Consider the following 22,084-nt stretch of genomic DNA (forward strand, 5'->3'; position numbering starts at 1 on the left):
CTCAGTTCAGCACAGAGACAAGTAAATCTTGCCAAGCAGCGAGCTGAACACTGGCCCATCCCTTGCCTCCAGTCCCGACAACCTGACCTTTCCAATCTGTTCCGGAGCTTGATTATTGAACAAAATCAAATACAGTAAACAATGCACAATAGTCAATAGCTATAAATGGATCAGATATGGCTTTTATATATGTATTTGTATATGTGTTAATTTAGAACCTGCCTGTAGATCTGCTAAATATTTCCAACACTATTTTGCTTCTAGCATCTGCTGTATTTTGAGTTTTGCAATCAATTGATGTTCAGTCATGCCTCTCGAAAAATACTGAGTTGATCAGACAATATCTGTTGAGAGAATATGAAAGGTCGCAGACTCTAAGTGTTGACTTTCTCTTTCCACAGATGCTGCTGAATTTACTCAGCATTTTCTCTTTTTTATTTGAGATTTCCAACTGCAGTTTTTTTAAATGTTCAGTTATTGAAACTTCTTTATTTTGTGTGGTAATATTTCAGATTCAGCATGAAGCAGAGAAATCAATGGAAATCCTTGACAATAAGACTGTGGATGGCTTTGAAATGCTCTTGATGACTCGGAAACATTTCATTCAAACATTTGACCATGTCTTTTTGTAAGGGCATTTTTTTCATTTATATCAATGCTATTGTACTATATTGAAAGAATATTTTTGTGTATAAGCTCCCTCATGTTTCCGAACATTTCTTAATAGCCTGAAGAATCTGGTCAAGCTGCAGGAAGGCTGTAAAAAGATGAAACTGCTCAATGAATTGATTGATCACGGAGGCAACTACATTGCTACGATCCTGCCTCGCCTTCTGTCACTATTAACCCATGGACTCGGGCAGCGGATTCACCTTCTCTCTCATTCTCTTGTTCAGATATCTGAAGTAAGTCAAATCATTTTGCTCATTGACAGCTTGAGGAAATGAATGTTTTGGGCATAAGTGTTTGCAAGGATTCAAAGTACATTTATCATCAAAGCATGTATGTGGTATACAACCCTGAGATTCATCTTCCCACAGGCAATCACAAAACAAGTACCTTGGAACCAACTTACAGAAAACTTCAAACTCCCAATGTGTGGGAAAGAAAGTACAAATCATGCAAATGGTAAAAAGTGAGCGAATAACACACAATATTAAACATTAAACCACAGAAATGATCTAAGACTATTTAGTTTAATTCAGTTCAGTTTAGCACCGTGTTGTTCGTTGACTGCAGGTCGCAGAGACAGTCTGTGCTGAAGCACCCCAGTCACATCGCACAAAAACAGTAACCAGAAACCAAAAACGTATGTAACATGAACCAGAGTCCTCCAAAAATGAGTTACAGCCACGAGCTACTTTATTTGTCATAAACATTTACATTTATTAGGAAATTGTGTATTGGTTCAACGTACAACAAAAATACTATTCAACGATTCAAAGTAACGAATTATGTAATTATGTAAATGTGTGAAGTACAGATATAGATAAAATGTGCGCAGCTACATAAATACCTGCATGTATTTGCAATGTAAACAGCATTATAAAAAGTGTTTCAAGCATTACAGAGCAGTGTGGTGACTGAGGTGCTGGGGGTGAGGTTGAGGGGCTAATTAGAATGGTTGATCAGATTAACTGCCTGAGGAAAGAAGCTTTTAAAAAGCTGTGAGGTTTTTGTTTTCAATAGCACTATAACACTTTCCAGAAGGGAGCTTTTGGAAAAGGCAGTTTGCTGGGTGGGTAGTGTCTGCAATGATTTTTTTTCCCCTGGCCACGTACAAGTCCACCCAGTGACCCTTTCTGCTGTCCAAATGGTTTGCTACAGTTTTTGTAGTTTCTGTTCAGAAATTGCTTTTACAACTTATTCTCTTTGTACATTGCACAAATAACTCTTTGCTGTTGAGGTGTGGAGTTACAACTCATCAGGAATATCTTTTTGCTTATTTTAAAATAAATCTCTCCTGGTAATTTCTTCAGTCTGATTGGCTCTCTCCACTCAGTTCTTTCTGTAAAGGATAGAGATGAACTAGATGGGTTCTCGAGAATTATTGAGTGTTTCAGTATCTACATTGTAAAGACTAGCTTTAATAAGTTTCACGTTGATGTTCCTTGATCAATAGTCTGCAACCCTGGTAATTTTTCACCAAATTAAGTGTTAGGTCGCTACCTCAGATGATCAATAAAACAAAATAATATATTGGATGTACTGATTCGACCAAGTAAATTCTGTCCAGTCAATTTCACTAAAAATATCCAGAGAATGTCTGCAGGTTGTAATATCCGTCTTCCCTGAGAAGTAAAACACCCTGACGATGGTGCGAAAGAATATTGCTGTGCTATGTTGCCCTCTAGTGATATCTGCAAGAAAGTACAATTGGAGATGGTATGATGGCAGGATGGAGTTGTGTTTTGTGAAATAGATTCATAGGACACTACAGCACAGAAACAAGCCCTTCGGCCCATCTAGTTCATGCTGAGCTATTCACCTGCCTAGTCCCATCGACCTGCACCCGAACCATAGCTCTCCATATCCCTCCTATCCATGTACCTTTTTCTCTTAGATGTTGAAATCAGCCAGCATCCTCATGCTTTGGCTCACGCTTTTAAAGATTCCAGGCTTAATTGTCTGTACGGCTGAGTTAAGGGACCAGGGTGGAGGTGATGAGCCTCCATCTGATTTGATTTGGTTAGCAGGAGAATTTGTGCTCTAATCAACATTTGATAAGATGTAAGAATGTGGTAATTGGTAAAGTTAAACTGTGGGGCATCCATTCATGGATGAAACCACAGTTAATATGGTCTGGGCTAATCTAAGAAAAATGGTGATTGGGTGATTTACTAGGAGACCACTGGACATGAAGAACTCTTTGTCGTTAATTTTGGGAGTTAGTGCTGTTAATGTCTGTTCTTGCAGAGAGTGTTTGGAGGCACTCTTCTTGGCTGTTGTCTGATAAACAACAGCACTTAGTAAAAATGAAAGCATTGTTAGATCTCTGTTTATTTTTTGATCCTTGTGGTTCTTCCAGGAGTTGAAAATGGCAAGCAGTCTTAATTCCAAGATTTCAGTTTATTTTAGAGTACAAACAAACTTGTAAGTACGAAGCAAACTAAACAGAGAGCTGAGAAATGATGCTGAGGGGAATTAGTGCTAAAGGGTGTAAGACAAACGGATAAAAAATTGCACTTCTGAAAAATCTATCATTTTCATTGATAAGAGAATTCCTCAGTGGTAAATTAGTTAATATGCTACATAATTAAAACAATTACATCATGTGGGTAATGTGCTAATACTTAATGAAAAAATGACAAAGGTGATAAACTTTTAGTTTAGCTGCTTTCTGCCAGTGAGTTTGAAAAATACGAGTTTGTTAAAAAGTACAAATCTTATAAAAAGTATTATTTAAAAAAAACAATGGTTTCCAACTGTGCATTAACTGCATTGTACTCTTGAAGTTGCTGGATCTACATGTTTGTCAATCTCTCCCTTTTATTACAGGAGGCTAATGGAAGCATGATGCTATTGTTGATCTATATAGGATCGTAGGATTGTATTTAGTTTTACATTAATATTTTTTTCATTCTTTTTGTGTACAGTGGCCTATAAATGCGGATCCTCCAAAACACAAGGATGTCAAACATTTATCCTTTGGACTTTTACTGAATCCTCAGTTTTCAATGAATGTTTTGGAAAAAGGGCCTCAGGCAAATACTCTGGAGGTAAAGATGTTTTCAATATAGTTTATAATGGATCTTCTTGTGGTGGGCTGCCCTTCATTCATTCTGCCGATTGAATAAGTTATTTAGAATTTTGTCATCTGTATTCTCAGCATGCATACCATACTGACTTTCAGAATCAATTATATTAGACTCTCTGGCGTGTTCTTCTGCCACTTTAAAAAACTGCAACTGAAGTGACAGCGAACAAATTAGAAGGGGTTCAAACCAATTTTGTTTCTCTTTCCCAGATGCTGCCTGACCTGCTTGATTGTTCACAGCATTTTCTGTTTTTATTTCAGATTTCCAACATCTGCTGTTCTTTGAAATTTTATTTAGAGAACAAGTTGGTCCCTTGTAATATTCATTGGAGCAGAATTAAGCCATTCATCCCATTGAATCTGTACTGACATTCAATCATGGCAGATATATTACCCTTCTCAACCCCATTCTCCTGCCGTCTCCCCGTAACTTTTGACACCCTTACAAATCAAAAACCTATCAACTCCTGCTTTAAATGTGCTCAATGACTTGGCCTCCACAGCCATCTGTGGCAATAAATTCCACCGATTCATTACCCTCTTCCTGAAGACATTAATCCTCATCTGTGTTCTGTAGAGACTTTCTTCTATTCTAAGGCTGTGTGCTTTGGTCCTCGACTCTTCCACTATTGGAAACGTTCTCTCCATGTCCACTTTATCTAGGCCTTTCAATTCTGAAAATCAGTGATAATCAAATTGATTTTCTTTGTGATGGTAATATCAGGTGTTTGCCATCGTTATTGTGTGACAGTCACAGACCTTTTGGGATATGCATTAAAGAATGGTTAAGGTGGAAGTCCTAAAATTGCTGTCAGTATGTTGTCTTTTCATTTAGAGTCCTTCTGCAGATTTTTCGACGGTAACTTGAAGGATCACTTGAACTGATGTGAGCTTAAGCCATCGCTAGTTTATTTATTGAGATGCAGTGTGGCATACACCTTTCCAGTCCTTTCAATTCTGCCCAGCAACCCCTGATTTAATCCTAGCCTAATCACAGGACAATTAACCTATCAACTAGTACATCTTTGGACTGTGGGAGGAAACTGGAGCACCCAGAGAAAACACGTGGCCATGGGGAGAAATACAAACTCCTTACAGGCAGCAGTGGGAATTGAACCTGGGTCGCTGATACTTTAAAGCATTGTGCTAACCATTACGCTACTGTGCCACATTACTTTAGTTTCAATGTAAGGTATTCTGAAAATTCCGCATTCGTTATGTGAGTTCTAATGGCGTACTGAGCCAGAATTACTGCTGAGCAAGCCATCTACCCTGCGACATCACGGTGATGCTATTAAAGCTTGGGGTGTTTTGGAGTTCAGAGTTCAATTCCCATACCGCCTGTTAGGAGTCTGTACGTTCTTTCCGCGATGCTCTGGTATCTTCCCACAGTCCGAAGCTGTTACTGGTTACTAGGTTAATTGGTCGTTGTAAGTTGTCCTGTGACTAGGTTAGTTGAATAGGTGAGTGGCTGGGCTGTGTGGCGTGTTGGGCTGGAAGGGCTTGTTCCACACTGCATCTCTAAGCAAATAAAATCTAATTTTATTTATGTTCCCTGTATTTTCCCTCATAAATTTTTCAAAGGCATATATTAAAATCTTTCGTACTTTAATTAAGTTTGTCAATTTTCATTGCGTGTATGTTTCAGACTTAATAATCTCCAATTACCGAGGTAATATAGAAATTGCTTTCAAATGTGCGAACAATGAGTATTTTGCTGTGTACTCGTGGCTCCGCAAACGTGTTGACACTGTGGAGGCTGGATGTAGTTGAGGCACTGGTGTGAGGAAAGGTGGTGGTGTTGCCGCTGACGTCCATTGTAGCAAGTGCCATTGGAGACCTCGCACCTGCAAATTTATGAAACTAGAAGGTTGAGATGGGTAATGGGAATGCACCTCTACTTAAAATAAGTAGTTGTGAATAGTTAATTTGAAGGGGTGAATTGAAAATAGTCTTGCTTCATTTTGAAATGGCTAGTGATGCAAGACTAATTGAATGATAAACAGAATGCTAGAAGAACTCAGTAGGAGAGAAAGTATCTGTACTGTCAGTATCCCATCCCATTGTGGGAGATTCTAGGACCAGAGGGCACAGCCTCAGAATACAAGGATGTCCCTTCAGAACAGACATGAGGAGGAATTTCTTTAGCCAGAGGGTGGTGAATCTGAAATTCATCACCACAGGTGGCTGGGGAGGGCATGCCACTGGGTATTTTCAAAGTGGAGATTGATAGGTTCTTGATTAGTAAGGGCATCAAAAGTTAGGGAAAATAGGCAGGAGAATGTGATTGGGACAGATAATAAATCATCCATGATCAAATGGCAGCGTAAACTCGATGGGCCGAATGGCCCAATTCTGCATCCAGGCTTTTTGGTTTTGTGTCTCAGCTCATAACGAATGAGTTGTTGCAGGGCAAAGTTCAAAGTACATTTATTATCAAGATATGTGTACTGTGTACAACCCCGAGATTCATCTCCTCACAGGCCGCCACAAAAAAAACACCACAGAACCCACTTAAAAAGACCATCAAACACCCAATGTGCAGAAGAAAAGAACAAATCGCGCAAACAATAAAAAGTAGGCAAATAACATTCAGAACTGAAGTTCATGAAACTGAGTCTATAGCCATGACGCCAGTCATTACTGGAGCTGGTCCAGGAGCCTGTTAGTTGCAGGCCACAGCCTCAGTTCAGCGCAGAGGTGAGTAAACCTCACTGAGCCGCAAGCTGATCACTGGCCTGACCTTTGCCTCCAGCCATGACACCCTGATCTTTTCAATCTGGCCTGGTGCTTAAATTTGGCAAACAGGCTCGTTCCTCGCTCCCCGACCCAGGCCCTGCTGCTTCAATACGCTCTCGCCATACCTCGGAACTGTCACATCGAATTGGCTTCCTGTCTGCTCCAGCAATGGCCAAGCTACACTCTCACAGCTCATTCTACACTCTCAGGCCCGTGTCCTGCCACTTCGATTTTGCCTGTATAAGCCATGGCAGAACAGTCCTGCACCTTCGGGGCCTCACACTGCAAAGATGCCAGGTTGTGCAGGCTGTTCAAATGCTCAGCTTCAAAATGAAAGTTATAGACTGTTGATTACAGTGATCATTGTGTGTTATTAATACAGTAGTTAATAGATGTGTTTCCTGCCAGTAAGGTGTTGCTGTGTTTCACCAGTGCCTGTGTAAATGGAAAATAAATCAGGAATGAATCCTTTGTTTTTAACAGGCAGCAGAATTTAGGGAATTTTGGGGAGAGAGTTCTGAGCTGAGACGTTTCCAGGATGGATCCATTTGCGAGGCTGTCCTGTGGAAGGGTGGCAACATATGTGACTGTCGGCATATTCCTGAGCAAATTATTAAATACCTTCTTCAGCTGTAAGTGAATAGATCCTAATTCTTCCTTGTGTCTTTTGAAGTTAGTACACTTTCACATGTCAACCTTTCTTTTACATAAACCCATCACCCCTACACAGCAGCTTGCCTGAGTCCTCTCTCCTGGGCCAGTCTTTCAAGTTGTGGCCCATCTTCTAGGTGTATCCTGTCCTCTCCCAGGGATGAGGTCTTTGGAGCTTCTGTTGTTGCTTCTGCAGCACTGGGTTTTTATGGGATGGGGCTGTTAGCCCCTTGCCCAACTCTCCTTTCGCAGCCAGGCTTGGGACTGTCCATTGTAGTTATGTCAATCTTTGACCCCGAAGAATGTTTGTTTTTCTTCTATTTACGTTGCAGCCAAGTGACTTGGCTTCTGATTTTATTGAATTGTTCCAATATTTGATTCAAAGATCATATGATAAAGGAGCATAATTAGGCCATTTAGCCCATCAAGTCACCATTTTATCACAGCTGATCCATTTCCCCTCAGCCCCCATCTCCTGCCTTCTCCACGTATCCCTTCATGCCCTGACTATTCAAGAATCTATCAACCCCTGCCTTAAATATACATAAGGATTTGGCCTCCACAGCCCCCTGTGGCAACGAATTCCATGGATTCACCACTCTCTGGCTAAAGAAATCCCTTCATATGTCCCTGTTTGCTGATTTGTTGTTCTTTTCTCTTTCCACACCCCCAGAAATGATAAAATGAGAAACTACTTATTTAAAAATTTTATGTATACAGATCAGTTCTCAAATTACATTGTTTATTGCTCCAGCAGTTGTGATGCCTATTGAGTGTCAGCCGGTAACCTGCATCTGATTTAAAAGTGTAGTAGCAGGGTGGTACTTTGTTTCTGTAACGTGTGCCATCCCTTTTATTTTTAATTATCTGATGGTGACATTCTTTCACCATTTTGTGCACAGTAATTAGTATATTAATTCCATTCCTTACATATATACTTCAGCTTCCTTTCTCCTTATCAAGAGGTAAATTCAAGTTCAAGTTTATTGTCATCTGACTGTACATATACACAACCTAATGAAACAACGTTCCTCCGGACCGCGGTGCACCCACAAAACACAGCACTAAACAAATAAGTTGACACCACAAATAATTAATAGATATAACTCAAAGTGCGCAACGCAGGTATACAGTAAACAGCTCGCTGTCCTGGTGACTGCACCTTGGTGGTGGCAGGATATTCATTAATATCTCAGCCTGAGGGAAGAAGCTGTTATGCAGTCTGTCAGCCCTAGTCCTGATGCTCCTGTACCTCCTTTCTGATGGTAGTGGGTCAAAGAGATTGTGGGCTGGGTGGTAGGGATCTCCAGCAACGATTCGGGTCCTTCGTATACAACACTTCCGGTAAATGTCACAAATAGTTGGGAGGGAGACCCTGGTGATCATCTTGGTGGTTTTAACTATCCTCTGATGCCACCATAATCACCTGACTCATCTTAAATGTGTTTATGGGCAGCATAGTGGTGTAGCTGGTGTGGCTGCTGCCTCACGGCTCCACTAGCCCAGGGTTCAATCCTGACCTCCGGTCTTGCCTGGATAGGGTTTTCAGGCTCTCCTTTTGACCACGTGGACTTCTTGTGGATGTTGCAGTTTCCTCCCACTTGCCCAAAGCATGTAGATGGAGAGTTAATTGGCAAGTGCAGTGTGTAGGTGAATGATTAGAGAACTGAGGCCCTTCCGACCCAACATGGAATAGGCCCTTCCAGCCCAAAGAGCCGCATTGCCTAGCAATCCCCTGATTTAATCCTAGCCTAATCACAGAACAGTTTACAATGACCAGTTAACCTACCACAGTCTTTGGACTGCGGGAGGAAAATGGAGCAGCCGCAGGAAACCCATGCGATCACAGGGAAAGCGTACAAACTCCTTGCAGACGCTGCCGGAATTGAACTCCGAACCCTGGGACACTGCGAGCTACAATAGTGCTGTGCTAACTGCTAAAGGTTCAAAGGTTCATTTTATTATCAAACTATGTATGCAGAATACAACTCTGAGATTTGTCTTCTCCAGATAGCCATGCATGGTAGAATGGCTATGCTGTCATGGAGAGAATGTGATGCTTGATGGTTGACATGGATTCGATGGGCCAAAGACCCTGTTTACTTGCGTAATGGCTCCATCACTGTCACCTGATCTGATGACATTTATCCATTCCTTGCGACAAGAAAAGAGAGATATCGGAAATATGCATGGTACTAATGAAGATTTTTTTCTTCCTGCCCCCTCCCTCGCTCTTCCTTCCGGAAGACATATGGATCTTCCAACGTCAATGGTGTCTTATGCTGGAGATTTACTCGACTCTGTCATGGAAGTTGAAAAGGGGGTAAGGAGTTCATTTGAAAAATGTTATTGAATGATTTGTGTAACTGGGAGGCATAGACATTGTGATTCTAGAATTAGAGAATGACCTGAACGTTGTGTCTGTTTTGGGGAGGTGTGCGCGTCTGAAATGGTAAATGATAATTGGCCACACTCTCGAATGAGAGTGGTGTTCTGGTGATCTAGTAACTCTGAGGTCTGAACCCTTCACTAAGAATTGAATTCTGGTTTCAGAAAAATTCTTTGTAGAGAAGCAAAATGGCTTTCTCCATTCCCTGTATTCATCTTCGGATCTGCAGCAATAGCACCAGTCCTGTGTGGTCGTCTGTAGTCATATGTCACAGTGGATTAGCAGAATGCACACCACCATTTCCCCAGGACAACACAGCATAGGCAATAAGCAATGACTATGCTTGTCCTAAGAACAAATAAAATGAAAATGAAATGAGCATGAATTATTGAGCACACCCTATTTAGCATCTTCAAGTTGTCAGATTGAATAATCACAATGAAGCGCTTCATCTATACTGTCAGCTCACATCTTAGTGAAATATTTTTATCTCAGCTGCAATTCGCATACATAAAGTATTGTGCAACAGTGTTAGGCACGTAGATATAGCTAGCGTTACTAAGACTTTTGCACAGTACTGTATTTGTCAACGTGAAGTGGAGAGTGAGTTTCTAAACTTGGCAGGAGCAAAGGATGTTGGGAATGGTGAGGGTGGAGCGCCACAGAAGGGATGTGAGACAGATGGCAAAGAAGGAGTGCCAGGGTCAGGGGTGGCATGTGTGCAGACACGTCCAGCCCTGAGACACCAGGCAAGGTCATTTGATTCCAAACAATTGGTTTATTGGTCATTACAGAATGTCTCTCTGATGTTTCCCACTTCCTCCCCTCTCCCTTCCTCATGATTTCCCTCTTCCTGCTCCCGGTTCACAATAGAGATCCATATCAGAATCAGGTTTAGTCCCATGTCATGAAATTTGTGTTTTTTTCTTTTTGCGGCAGCAGTACAGTGCAATACATAAAATTACTACAGTACTGTGCAAAAGTCTTATATATAATATGTGTCTAAGGCTTTAACAGAACTGTAGATGAATAGATTAAGTGTGGGATGGCAACATTGATAAGTGATTTGGTATTGATTTATTCTGTTATTTATTAATCTTATCAAGGTGCTGCAATTTGCTTGTATTGAGGTACTTAGTTTGCAGAGTTCACTGTCCTGGGTCAGTCTTTCAAGTTGTCCCCAGGTGTAGTCCATCTTCTTGCTGTCAGCTTCGGAGATCATTTCTGTCTGAGGCATGAGGTCTTTGGGGCGTCTGTTACCGTATCTGCAGCTCTGGGTTTTTATGGGATGGGGTTGCTCGTCCCATGCCCAACCCTCCTCCTCTCACACCCGAGTTTGTGACCATCCATGGTGGAGTTACTGACATTCTAATGTTGACCTTCCATTATCTTACCAAGATTATTGTATAAGGATATAGTGGCTACTATAGAGAGAGTGCAGAGGAGATTTACAAAGGTGTTGCCTGGGTTGGAGAGTACACCTGATGAGAATAGGTTGAATGAACTTGGACTTTTTTCCTTGGAGTGACAGAGGATGAGAAGTGACTTGACAGAGGTGTATAAGATGATGAGAAGCATTGATTGTGTGGATAGCTAGAGGCTTTTTCCCAGAGCTGAAATAGCTAACATGAGGGGCATAGTTTTAAGGTGCTTGGAAGTAGGTACAAGGGGATTGTCAGTGGTAATTTTTTCACACAGAGAGTGTTGTGTGTGTGGAATGCACTGCCAGCAATGGTGGTGGAAGTGGATACAATAGGGTCTTTTAAGAGACTCTTGAATAGGTACATGGAGCTTAGAAAAATAGAGGGCCATGTGGTAGGGAAATTCTAGGCAGTTTCTAGGGTAGGTTACATGGTTGGCACAACACTGAGGGCCAAAGGGCCTGTAATGTGCTGCAGATTTTATGTTGTGTTATTGTAATAAGCAGGATGTTGGTTTCAAAATACTTTCAGAAAAAATAAATTTGTGCACAAATACAAACTTTGAGCAGGAACGGATCACTTGGCTCCCTGAGTCTGCTTCACTCTTCAATAAGGTCATGGCAGGTTTGATTGTAATATATCTCGCACCGTCTTACTCATGCAGCAACCTTTCAATGGCTTGCCCATCAACGATCTGTCTGTATCTATCTTAAAAATATTCAAATAATCTGCTGCAATTGTTGTTTGAGGAAGAATGTTTTAAACGGTCACATTAGTGAGGGAGAACAAATTTTAGTCTCGTCCCTGTCTAAAAGTGGAAGCTCTTTATTTTTAAATGTTGACCTCTGGTTTTACATTTTGCCACAAGAGGGACACCCTCTCTGCTGTCAACATCCCTCAGAATTTGACTCCGGCAGGTGCAAGCCTAGCTGACCCAACTTTTTCCTCACAAGATAATCTGCATGTTTTGGGTACTAGTTTAGTAATGCATGTCTGAATTGCTTCCCGTGTATTAACATATTACTTTAAATAGGCAGCCACATACTGTTCAAAGCACTCTTGCTATGGTCTCACTAATGCTCTACATAACTGAAATATGATCTCCTCTCTCAGTCGACATTTTGTTAGCTTTCCTAAGTGCTCTAAGTGCTTATTAGCCTTTTATAGATAATACAACTGGATGCCCAGATCCTTTTGGATCTCAGCCCTCTGTACTCTCTCACCAGTTAAATAATGTGTTTATTTTTAAAATGTTCTGGCTAAAACGGATCATTTCAGATTTTCCCACATGTCCACATTCCTTCTGTCAGATTCTTTCTTCTCCAGCCCTTGACCTTTCCCACCCATTTGGCCTCATCCGCCAACTTTCAGCTAGCCTTGTTCTCCTCCCCCACCTTTTTATTCTGGCATCTTCTCCCTTCCTTCTCAGTCCTGAAGAAGTGTCTCAGCCCAAAATGCTGACTGTTCACTCTTTTCCACAGATACTGCCTGACCTGCTGAGGTCCTCCAGCATTTTGTGTGTGTTATTTTCCTACGTTATAAACCATTTGACAAATCTTTGCCCACTGAGTTAAGAAAAGGGGAAGGGAGAGGGGATGGAGCAGGAAGCACCAGCCGATTGTTTGGAATCAAGTTACCTAGCCTGGTGTCTCAGGGCTGGGTGTGTGTGCATCTGTACTACCCACTGGCCCTGGCATTTCTTCTCTGCCACTTGATCCACACCCCTCCCGCGGTACTCCACCCTCACTATTCCAAACTTCCTTTGCTTCTGCCAGATTTAGAAACTCGCTGTCCACTCCATGTTGACAAATACAGTACTGTGCAAAGGTCTGAGGCGCCCTAGCTGTATTTATGTGCTTAAGATTTTTGCACAGTGCTGTACTCACTGTTTCATATTAGCTAACCAGTCTCTACTCAGGCCAAAATATTATCTCTAAAAACAGGAGCTTTTATTTTTCACAATAACTTTTGTCGCACCTTATTAAATGCTTGTGAGTAATCTTAGCACATCCATCTGTTGCCCTTTATCCACAACACATGTTAATACTTCAAAGGTATTCATTAAATTGATCAAACATTGTTTCACTTTCACAAAACCATATTCTGATTACCTTGAGCATTTCTAAGTGCCCAGGTCTAATGTCTTTAATAGCAGTTTCTGACTACTTCCCCACTGGCCTGTAGTTTCCTGCTCTCTGATTCCCGCCCTTTTTGAATGAAGGGAATTGAATTTGTTGTTTTCAAGTATATGTGATATTCTGTTCTTGCTTGAGATCAGAATCAGGTTTATTGTCACATAATCATGAAATTTGTTTCGTGATAGCAATACAGTGCAAGATGTAAAAATTACTACTATAAGTTACAAAAAAAAATGCAAAGGGACTGTTCAGAAATCTGATGGCAGAGAGGAAGAAGCTGTTCCTAAAACATTCAGTGTGGGTCTTCAGGCTCCTGTATCTCCTCCCTGCTGGTAGCAATGAGAAGAGGGCATGTCCCCGATGGTGAGGGTCATTAATGGATGCCACCTGACTGCAAGCATTTCTCTCATTTAACTGTCAACATATGTCTTTAAAGGTCATATTGTTAAGACACAGAGAGATGCCAATTTGTCTGCTGGCTGCAAGCTCCCCTCAGCACCAAGTACGCTGCTTTGGATCCTGCTGGGGGGAGATGACCTATCCAGGCACAGTAGAGGCAGCCAGGCCAGAGGCACGGTGGTTCTGAAGCTCAGCAGGGAAGGGTAAATTTAGGCAGAGCGATAGTGATAAGAGACTGAAAAGAGGGATGAACAGCAGATTTTGTGGCCATGAAAAAGAAACCAGAATGATGTGTTATCTCCCAGGTGCTAGGGTCCAGAGTGGCTGCAACAGTTTCTCAAGAGGGAGGGTGAGCAACCAGGTGTTATGGTGTACATTGGATCAATGACGTAGGTAGAAAGGGGGGGATGAGGCCCTGCACAGCGAGTACATACAGGGAGATAGGGAAAAGGCTGAAGAGCAGGACCTCCAAGGTAGTAATCTGTAGAGTACTCCCAGTACCAAGTGCTGCTCTGGGCAGGAATAGGTGACAGTACAGATGAATGAGTGGCTGAAGAATTGGTGCGGGGCAGGGTTTCAGATCTCTGGATCGTTGGGATCTCTTCTGGGGAAGGTATGGCCTGTACGAAAAGGAACGATTACACCTGAACCTGAGGGGCACAATATCTCAGGCAGAGTTTGCTGGGGAGGGTTTAAACTAAGTTGCCAGGTGGACGGGAACTGGAGTGATAGGGCTGAGGATGGGGCAATTGGTATACAAGTTGATGCATTGTTTCGTGAGACTGCGAGGAAGGATAGGCAGATGACTGGGCAAAATTGTAATCAGTGGGATGAGTTGCAGTGTAAATGGAGGCAATTTCGAAAAGGGTGAAGAATCCAGGATAGAAGGTCTTGTATTTGAATGTGTGTAGATAAGGGAATAAGGTAGATGATCATGTAGAGCAGTTAAAGATTGGTGGGTATCACATGGGCGTCACTGAGTCGTAACTGAAAGAAAATCAGAGTTAGGAGCTTAACATCCAAGGATACCCCTTGTATTGAAAGGACAGACAGATAGGAAGAAGGGGTGGTTTTGATGGCAAAAAAAGTGAAATCAAATCTTTACAAAGAGATGGCATAGGATCAGAAGATGTAGATTCCTTGTGGGTAGAGTTAAGGAAATGCAAGGGTAAAAATACTCTGATGGGAGTTATATATAGGCCTCCAAGTAGCAGGCAGGATGTGGGATATGCAGGATTTCAATATGTAGGTAGATCAGAGAAAATCAATTTGGTGCTGGGCCCCAAGAGAGGGAATTTGTAGAATGCCTATGAGATGGCTTTTTTAGGACTTTCCTGACAAAAGGTCTCATCCTGAAACGTTGACTGTTTACTCTTTACCATAGAGTCTGCCTGGCCTACTGAGCTGCTCCAGCATTGTGTGTGTGTTGCTTTGGATTTCCAGCATCTGCAGATTTTCTCATGTTTTGAGATGGCTTTTTAGAGCAGCTGTGGTTGAGCCCATTAGGGAAAGACAATTCTAGGTTGGGTGTTGCGCAATGAAAGATTTGATTAGGGAGCTTAAGGTAAAGGAGCCCTGAGGAGGCTATGATCATATGATAGAATTCACCCTGCAGTTTGAGAAAGAGAAACTAAAGGCAGATGTATCAGTATTACTTCTGAGGCATTAGAGAGGAGCTGGGCAAAGTTGATTGGAAGGGGGCACTATGATGGCAGAATAGCAATGACTGGAGTTTTTAGGGGCAATTGGGAAGTTGCAGGATAGATGTATCCCAAAGATGATGAAGTATTCTAAAAGGAGGATGAGGCAGCCGTGGCTGACAAGGGAAGTCAAAGACAGCACAAAGGAAAAGAGGGGGCAAATAATGTATAAAAAAATTAGTGGGAAATTGGAGGTTTGGGAAGCTTTTAAACAGAAGGCAACTAAAGGAGAGAAAAAGATTAAATATCAAAGTTCAAAAGTTCCAAGTTCAAAGCAAATTTATTATCAAAGTACACGTGTCACCATATACAACCCTGAGATTTGTTTTCTTGTGGGCATACACAGTAAATGCATGAAACACAATAGATCAATGAGAGACTTCACCCAACAGGACAAACAACCAATGTGCCAAAGACAACAAACTGTGCAAATACAAAAGGAAATACTAATAATAAATAAATAAGCAATAAACATTGAGAACGTATACTCTCCACCACACAACCATAGAAGTTTGTCAAAGTTTCTGATGTCATGCTGAATCCTTAGAGGTACTGCTGTACTTTTTTTGTAAAGGCACTGCGTGCTGGACCCAGGATAGATCTTCTGAAATTATAATACCAAGGAATTTAAATTTGCTGACCCGCTTCACCTCTTATCTCCTGATCAGAACTGGCTTATGGACTTCCTGCTCCTGAAGTCAGTAATCAGCTCCTTGGTCTTGCTGTTATTGAGAGGTGGTTGTTGTGGCACCAGTCAACCAGATTTTCAGTCTCCCTCCTATATGCTGATTCGTCACCACCTTTGATACGGCCAATGACAGTAGTGTCGTCTACAAGCTTAACAATGGCATTGGAGCTGTGCTAGCCTCACCATCCTAAGTATCAGGTGAGTAGGGCAAGGGTCTTAGCACACAGCCTTGTGGTGCACATGTGCTGATGGAGGTTGTGGAGGAGATGTTTTTGCCAAACTGAACTGGCTGGAGTCTGCAAGTGAGGAAAGTGAGGATCCAACGTAACAAGGAGGTAGTGAGGCAAGGTCTTGTAGCTATGGTCAGTAAAGAACATCCTGATGTATGCACCTTTGCTGTCCAGATGTTCCAGGGTTGAGTGAAGAGCCAATGAAATAGTACCTGTTGTGACGGTAGGCAAATTGGAGCAGATCCAAATTGCTTCTCAGGCAGTTGAGGTGTTTCATCACCAACCTCTCAAAGCACTTCATCACCGTGGATGTAAGTGTTACTGGACAATAGTCATTGAGGTAGGTAACTATGTTCTTCGTAGGCACCAGTATAACTGAAGCCTGCTTGAAGCAAGTGGATATCTCGGACTGCTGAAGCGAGCATTTAAAGGTATTAGTGAACCTTTCATCCAGTTGATCAGTACAGCTCTTTAGTACTCAGCTGGGTGCTTTCCGTAGGTTCACCCTGCTGAAATACAAAGGTAAGCTAGCCAATAATGTTAAAGTAGATACCAAACGTTTTTCAGGTATATGAAGAATAAGAGAGAGACGAGAGTGGATATTAGACTGCTGGAAAATGATGCTGGAGAGGTAGTAATGGGAAACAAAAAAATGGCAGAGGAACTTTGCGTCGGTCTTCGTTGTGGAAGACACTAGCAGAATACCAGAAATGGGAGAGCATCAGAGAGCTGAAGTGAGTGTTGTCGTTATTAATAATGAGAAGCTGAAAGGTCTGAAGGTAGCTAAGTCATCCGGACCAGATGGATTCTGTAAGGGTTCTGTAAGAGGTGGCTGAAGGTATCCTGGAGGCATTGGTAAAAATCTTTCGAGAATCACTGGATTCTGGAATGGTTCCGGAGGACTGGAAAATTGCAAATGTCACTCCATTCTTCAAAAAAGGAAATAGGCAGAAGAGAGGAAATTAAAGGCCGGTTAGTCTAACCCCAGTGGTTGGGAAGACGTTGGGAGCTGACTGTCAAGGATGAGGGCTCAGGGTACTTGGGGAAACATGATAAAATAGGCCAGAGTCAACATAGTTTCCTTGAGGGGAAATCTTACCAGCAGATCTGTTGGAACTCATTGAGGAAATAACAAGCTGGATAGGCAAATGAGAGTCAGTGGATGTTGTTTACTTGGATTTTCAGAAGACCTTTGATAAGATGCCACATATGAGGCAGCCTAACAAGGTAGGAGCCCATGGTATTGCAGGAATGTGTGGATAGAAGCTTGGCTGACTGACTGGCAGGAGGCAAAGAGTGGTACTACCGAAGATATGTGACAGCTTTGTGGTAAATCGTGAAGCAGATCGTGGTGAACTATCGCCACATACAGTGAGGAGGCAGGTGAGGGGAGGCTGGTTCGGGGGATGAGCCGTGCTCGGGCATTGTGAGACACAATATGTTCGAGCCGTAGACTGAGACGGAGTTCGTATCGCTGGGAGGCGGAGTGAGTGACTTGGAGAGGAGCTGATGCAGAAGAGTTTTGATGCCTATCCACCTAATCAGGGTGCGAGGCTGGATCACTCCAGGCGCCAAGCTGATTTGGTGAGTCCGAGAACGGCTTTGGGCCGGGCGGTCCAAACGTAATGGAGTGTCTGGATTTCGGTCCTACAATGTGGCACTATTTGGTGGTTGGACAATTTAAATGTCAGCCCAGATAGGCTGGAAGCCCGAGGGTTGGGTACGAAGGCGGGAGTCGAGTTGATTTAGCTTGCTTTCCCTCAAATATTTGTTCCTTTCTCCGCGGCGCTGAGGTTGTGAACTGATCAAGCTGCTGTATGTTTCTGCCTGCTAGTGTGATGCACTGGGGACCGAGGCTTGGCTTGGGCCTACGCAGGCTGCTCCAGGAGCGGATCTGGCACTCAGTCTGATTCGGGATGCTGTTTGCTTGCTTCAATTGTTTGCATGATATGTGTGTTTTTTTTTCTCTTCTCTTTCTCTATGCAGCTTTTTTAAATCTAGTTATTCGGGTCTCTTGCTTTGTGGCTTCAACATGCATAATTTAAACAATCTTTGCTAATAAATGTGCTATGAATCTTAAAGACGGGGCCTATTCTGGTTGGCTGCCAGTGACTAGTTGTGTTCCACGGGATTGGCATTGGAATCACTTTTTCTTCACATTATATGTCAATGATTTGGATGAGGAAACTGATGGCTTTGTGGCCAAGTTTGCAGATGATACAAACGTAAGTGGAGGGGCAGGTAGTTTTGAGGAAGCAGTGAGTCTGCAAGAGAGACGGATTGGGAGAATGGGTAAGAAATGGCAGGTGGAATATAGTGCAGGGAAGTGTATGGTCATGCACCTTGGTAGAAGGATTAAAGACATAGACTATTTTCTAAATGGGGAGCAAATCCAAGAATCAGAGGTGCAAAGGGACTGAGGAATCTCTGTGCAGGATTATATTTTGGCAGATTTTCCAGCCCTTCTGCCATTTTGTTCAATCGTTTGGAGGCTAGAATAATGTATGTTGGTCTCATCTGTGACCTGATATCAGAAGACCAGTCTTGGATTGTTGAATCCTGAACTTTTATATCCCTTTCTTCATCTCATGATATTTATTGCTTATTTATTTATTATTTTTATTTTCTTTTGTATTTGCACTTTATTGCCTTTTGCACATTGGTTGCTTATCTGTCTTTGTTGTGAGTGGTTTTTCACCTATTGTTTCTTCTATTTATTGTGAATTCCCGCAAGAAAATGAATTTCGGGGTAGTATATGGTGACATATATGTACTTTGATAATAAATTTACTTCGAACTTTATTTTCTATCATTAAAGTTGCTAGGAATTAAAAATTCCTCCAGGTGGCGATGCTGAGTCAATGCTGATTATGACCCTAATGTTATAATTGGCTGGTTAAGCAGCCCTGATATACAGTGATACTGTTCCACTGTAATATAATTTCAAATAGTTTACTAGAGATGCTGATAAAATTTTATGGACATTCTGTTTGTTTGTGGTATGTTTGTGATTAGACTTTGGGACTAAATGTAAACAAATGGAATTCTTTAAGACTTTCCTTTTTTTTTCATTGCAAGAATAACCAATTATGCCAAACCTTAATGTAATAACTTGTTCATTTATGTAAATTCTTCAAATCTGGGATACAAAAGAGATTTAAGGAATAAAACTAAGGAGCTTTTCAAAAGAAGCTTATGGTTTTTGAACCTCCAGGAAGTATCTTTTAACTCGTAGCCCTTCTGTCACAAAGTAAAGATCCCACTGGGAGCTGGAAAGTGGGCAAATGTGATGTAGTCATAATCCAGGGTCTTAAATGAAACCCAATATTCTTTCATATGAGAGGATTAGTACAAGTCATATATCTGTGGTAATAGCCCAGCTCTGATTCTGTACAAATTCTGATGTCTATTTTCGAAATGTACGACTTGAATGCCACATAAATGTGAAGCTGGTGTTGAGAAAACAATAAAACTCCTCCTTCCCTTTCTCTCATGGTCCACTCTCCCAGATTCCTTCTTCTCCAGCCCTTGACCTTTCCCACCCACCTGGTTTTACCTATCGTCTTCTGACTATCCTGATTTGCCCTTCCCCCCACTTTTTTTTCTGGCATTCTCCCTCTTCCTTTCTAGTCCTGAAGAAGGGTCTCAGCCTGAAATGCTGGCTGTTTATTCATTTCCATAGATGCTGCCTGACCTGCTGAGTTACTCCAACATTTTGTGTGTGTTGCTTTTTAAAATAATCATATCTTTTACCAAGTTACAGTACCCTCGGTAGAATTTACCACAAGTGTATCTTTTCCTCCCTTAGTCTGCAGGGTTTGAGGAGAAGACCCTCAGTGTTGTGAAGTCGTATGATGATTTGAGTCGAAAACTTTGGAATCTCAAAGGACTTCCCTTGACTGTCACATCCGTCCAAGGGACGCATCCTGTGTTTCGATACACAGATGTAAGTTAATATTTACCATGCCACATTTCTAGTGTTATCAAGAATGTTGTGATTTCAAATATATTTAGTTGTTAAAAGACAATCTTGTCACAATAAGGCCATTTGACTCATTGATACTCTGCTGGTTCCATGTAAGAGAATGCAAATTGCCCTGTTACCCACAGCACGAAAAATCCTTTTAGTTTCCTTCTGAACGCTACAACTGAAGCTGCCTCTGTCCTTTTCTCAGGCTGAATCTAATATTCTGCTTTTTAAAACAATTTTCCTTTCAGATCACTTTTAGTTCTATTGCTATTCTTTTTAACTATTTTAGTTTGTATTGTGAACCTTCTATGAGAATTCTGTGTATTGGTCCTTATTTACCCTGTCAGCTGTCTGAAACTGTACCTTACTGTTCACATCTTGCTGTCCTGTTTGACCTTTAGGTGAACATCCTTGTGCCATTGCCATGATTGCTTGGTTGGTTGTTTGTCCATCGTTGACGTCGATGAGGACCTCGACACCATAATGATGGTGTCGAGACTAGCGCGTGATTTGGATTTAAGTGAGGGAGAGTTGCGCAGCATCAGCCTCACTCTCTCTTCCCAATTCCCATCTGGGTCCAGTGGCAAGGCAGAGTCTAGACGGCTGGAGATGGGACTAGGCGCAGTGGATGACCAGGGCGTCTTCTGTGTCTTGTCCTGCTCTACACGTTCCACGACGCTTGCAGAGACTGCCTTCTTGACCGTTGGACCATGATTGCTTATTTTCATACTCGTAACACTGCCATAGTTCATTTGCTGAAATCATTATCTTCGTTACCTGTGCACTTAATTCTTCCAACTCTTTTCTAGCTGGTCTTCTGTTCTTCACCTCCATAACCTGGTGCATCCGAAGCTCTGCTACCATGCTCTGATTTGAGCAAACTCATTCAGTGATCACTTCATTGCTTGTTGCACCGAATTGGCTGTCGGTTTGGCTAAAAACCTATTTATAAAATTTATCATTCTTGTTTACAGATCCATTCTTGGCCCCACTCCTCCCTCTCACTGGAACTTTGTCCAGTCCTACATTGTTGAGACATCTCCAATTTTGTTAAGGCCTAACTTCTGACTTTCCCCAGTGGCCTTCTTTGTGCTAAACTCTGAATTTCCTCGTTGACAGAAGCATGGCATTGCTATGTGGTTTAATGTTTGTTTTTTGCTGCTGCTTTTAATATTGCATCTAAAAATAATAATTAGATGCTGTAAGAATGCAAATTATTCTTGTATTCTCAGTGATTTAAAGTTGACAAGACTACTTCTGTGCTACCCTCTCCACTTGTGTTTTTGTATGGGAGATCGTGGGGTTTGGTGGTAAACTCGTCAAATGTAAAGAAAAATCTTCCTAACAGACATATTCCACTTTTGGAAATTACATATACACCATTATTTTCATCCATAAATAAAATAGAAGGCATGGTGAAAGTTAAATATCTATGTGCCCTAATTTGTTAATTAATCAGATGTTTGTGCCTTGGCAATTGTTTTTTGCTCTCTCTTGCAGGTTTTCCCACCAGAACCTGTGAAACCAGATTACTCCTATCATAAGAAGAGTAAGGATGGTAAATGCTTGCTTCCTTTAGAAGATAAGCCATGCCCTGTATATGTCCCGGCATTAAAAGGTAAAGACTCTGTGACTCATGTGGTTTTTAACAGTCTTGTTGTACCATGCAATAAAAATCAAATGTAGAAATACTCAGCAGGTCAAATAGTATCTGTGAGGAAAGGATGTTTTAAGGCAGTGATAGATTTGGATGAAAATTTATTGACCTGAAACATTAAGTTTCATTTTCTCCCCACAAATGTTCGAGTATTTTCAGCATTTTCTGATCTATTTCAGATTCCAGCATCAGTAATATTATGTACTTGGACTTGTAATTCCATGCGTTTGATACGAAGGAAGGTTCTGTTCTGATATTTTATGTTACTGGAGTGCTGGGAGCGGTAACGGTCAGTAAGAGCTCTGACAGATGTCAGCAGCATATTAGTTCAAACACCTTGATAGA

General features: G+C 41.7%; 1 protein-coding gene across 2 annotated transcripts in view; it reads left to right on the plus strand.

Moving 5' to 3' along the window:
• nol6 (nucleolar protein 6 (RNA-associated)) overlaps window positions 1-22,084 on the plus strand; it is a 342,540-nt gene that overhangs the window by 57,109 nt on the left and 263,347 nt on the right. For both annotated transcript variants that reach the window (XR_010017339.1, XM_063042766.1), the window contains exons 11-17: window positions 513-628; window positions 728-905; window positions 3,597-3,719; window positions 6,980-7,128; window positions 9,395-9,470; window positions 19,921-20,058; window positions 21,583-21,700. Coding sequence is in view for 1 of the 2 variants with exons in the window: in XM_063042766.1 (XP_062898836.1) it covers window positions 513-628; window positions 728-905; window positions 3,597-3,719; window positions 6,980-7,128; window positions 9,395-9,470; window positions 19,921-20,058; window positions 21,583-21,700 (898 nt within the window). In the remaining variant the exon portion in view is untranslated. The remainder of the gene's footprint in view (window positions 1-512; window positions 629-727; window positions 906-3,596; window positions 3,720-6,979; window positions 7,129-9,394; window positions 9,471-19,920; window positions 20,059-21,582; window positions 21,701-22,084) is intronic.

This window comes from Mobula hypostoma, chromosome 3 (genome assembly GCF_963921235.1).
Source record: "Mobula hypostoma chromosome 3, sMobHyp1.1, whole genome shotgun sequence".
NCBI classification, from domain to species: Eukaryota; Metazoa; Chordata; class Chondrichthyes; order Myliobatiformes; family Myliobatidae; genus Mobula; species Mobula hypostoma.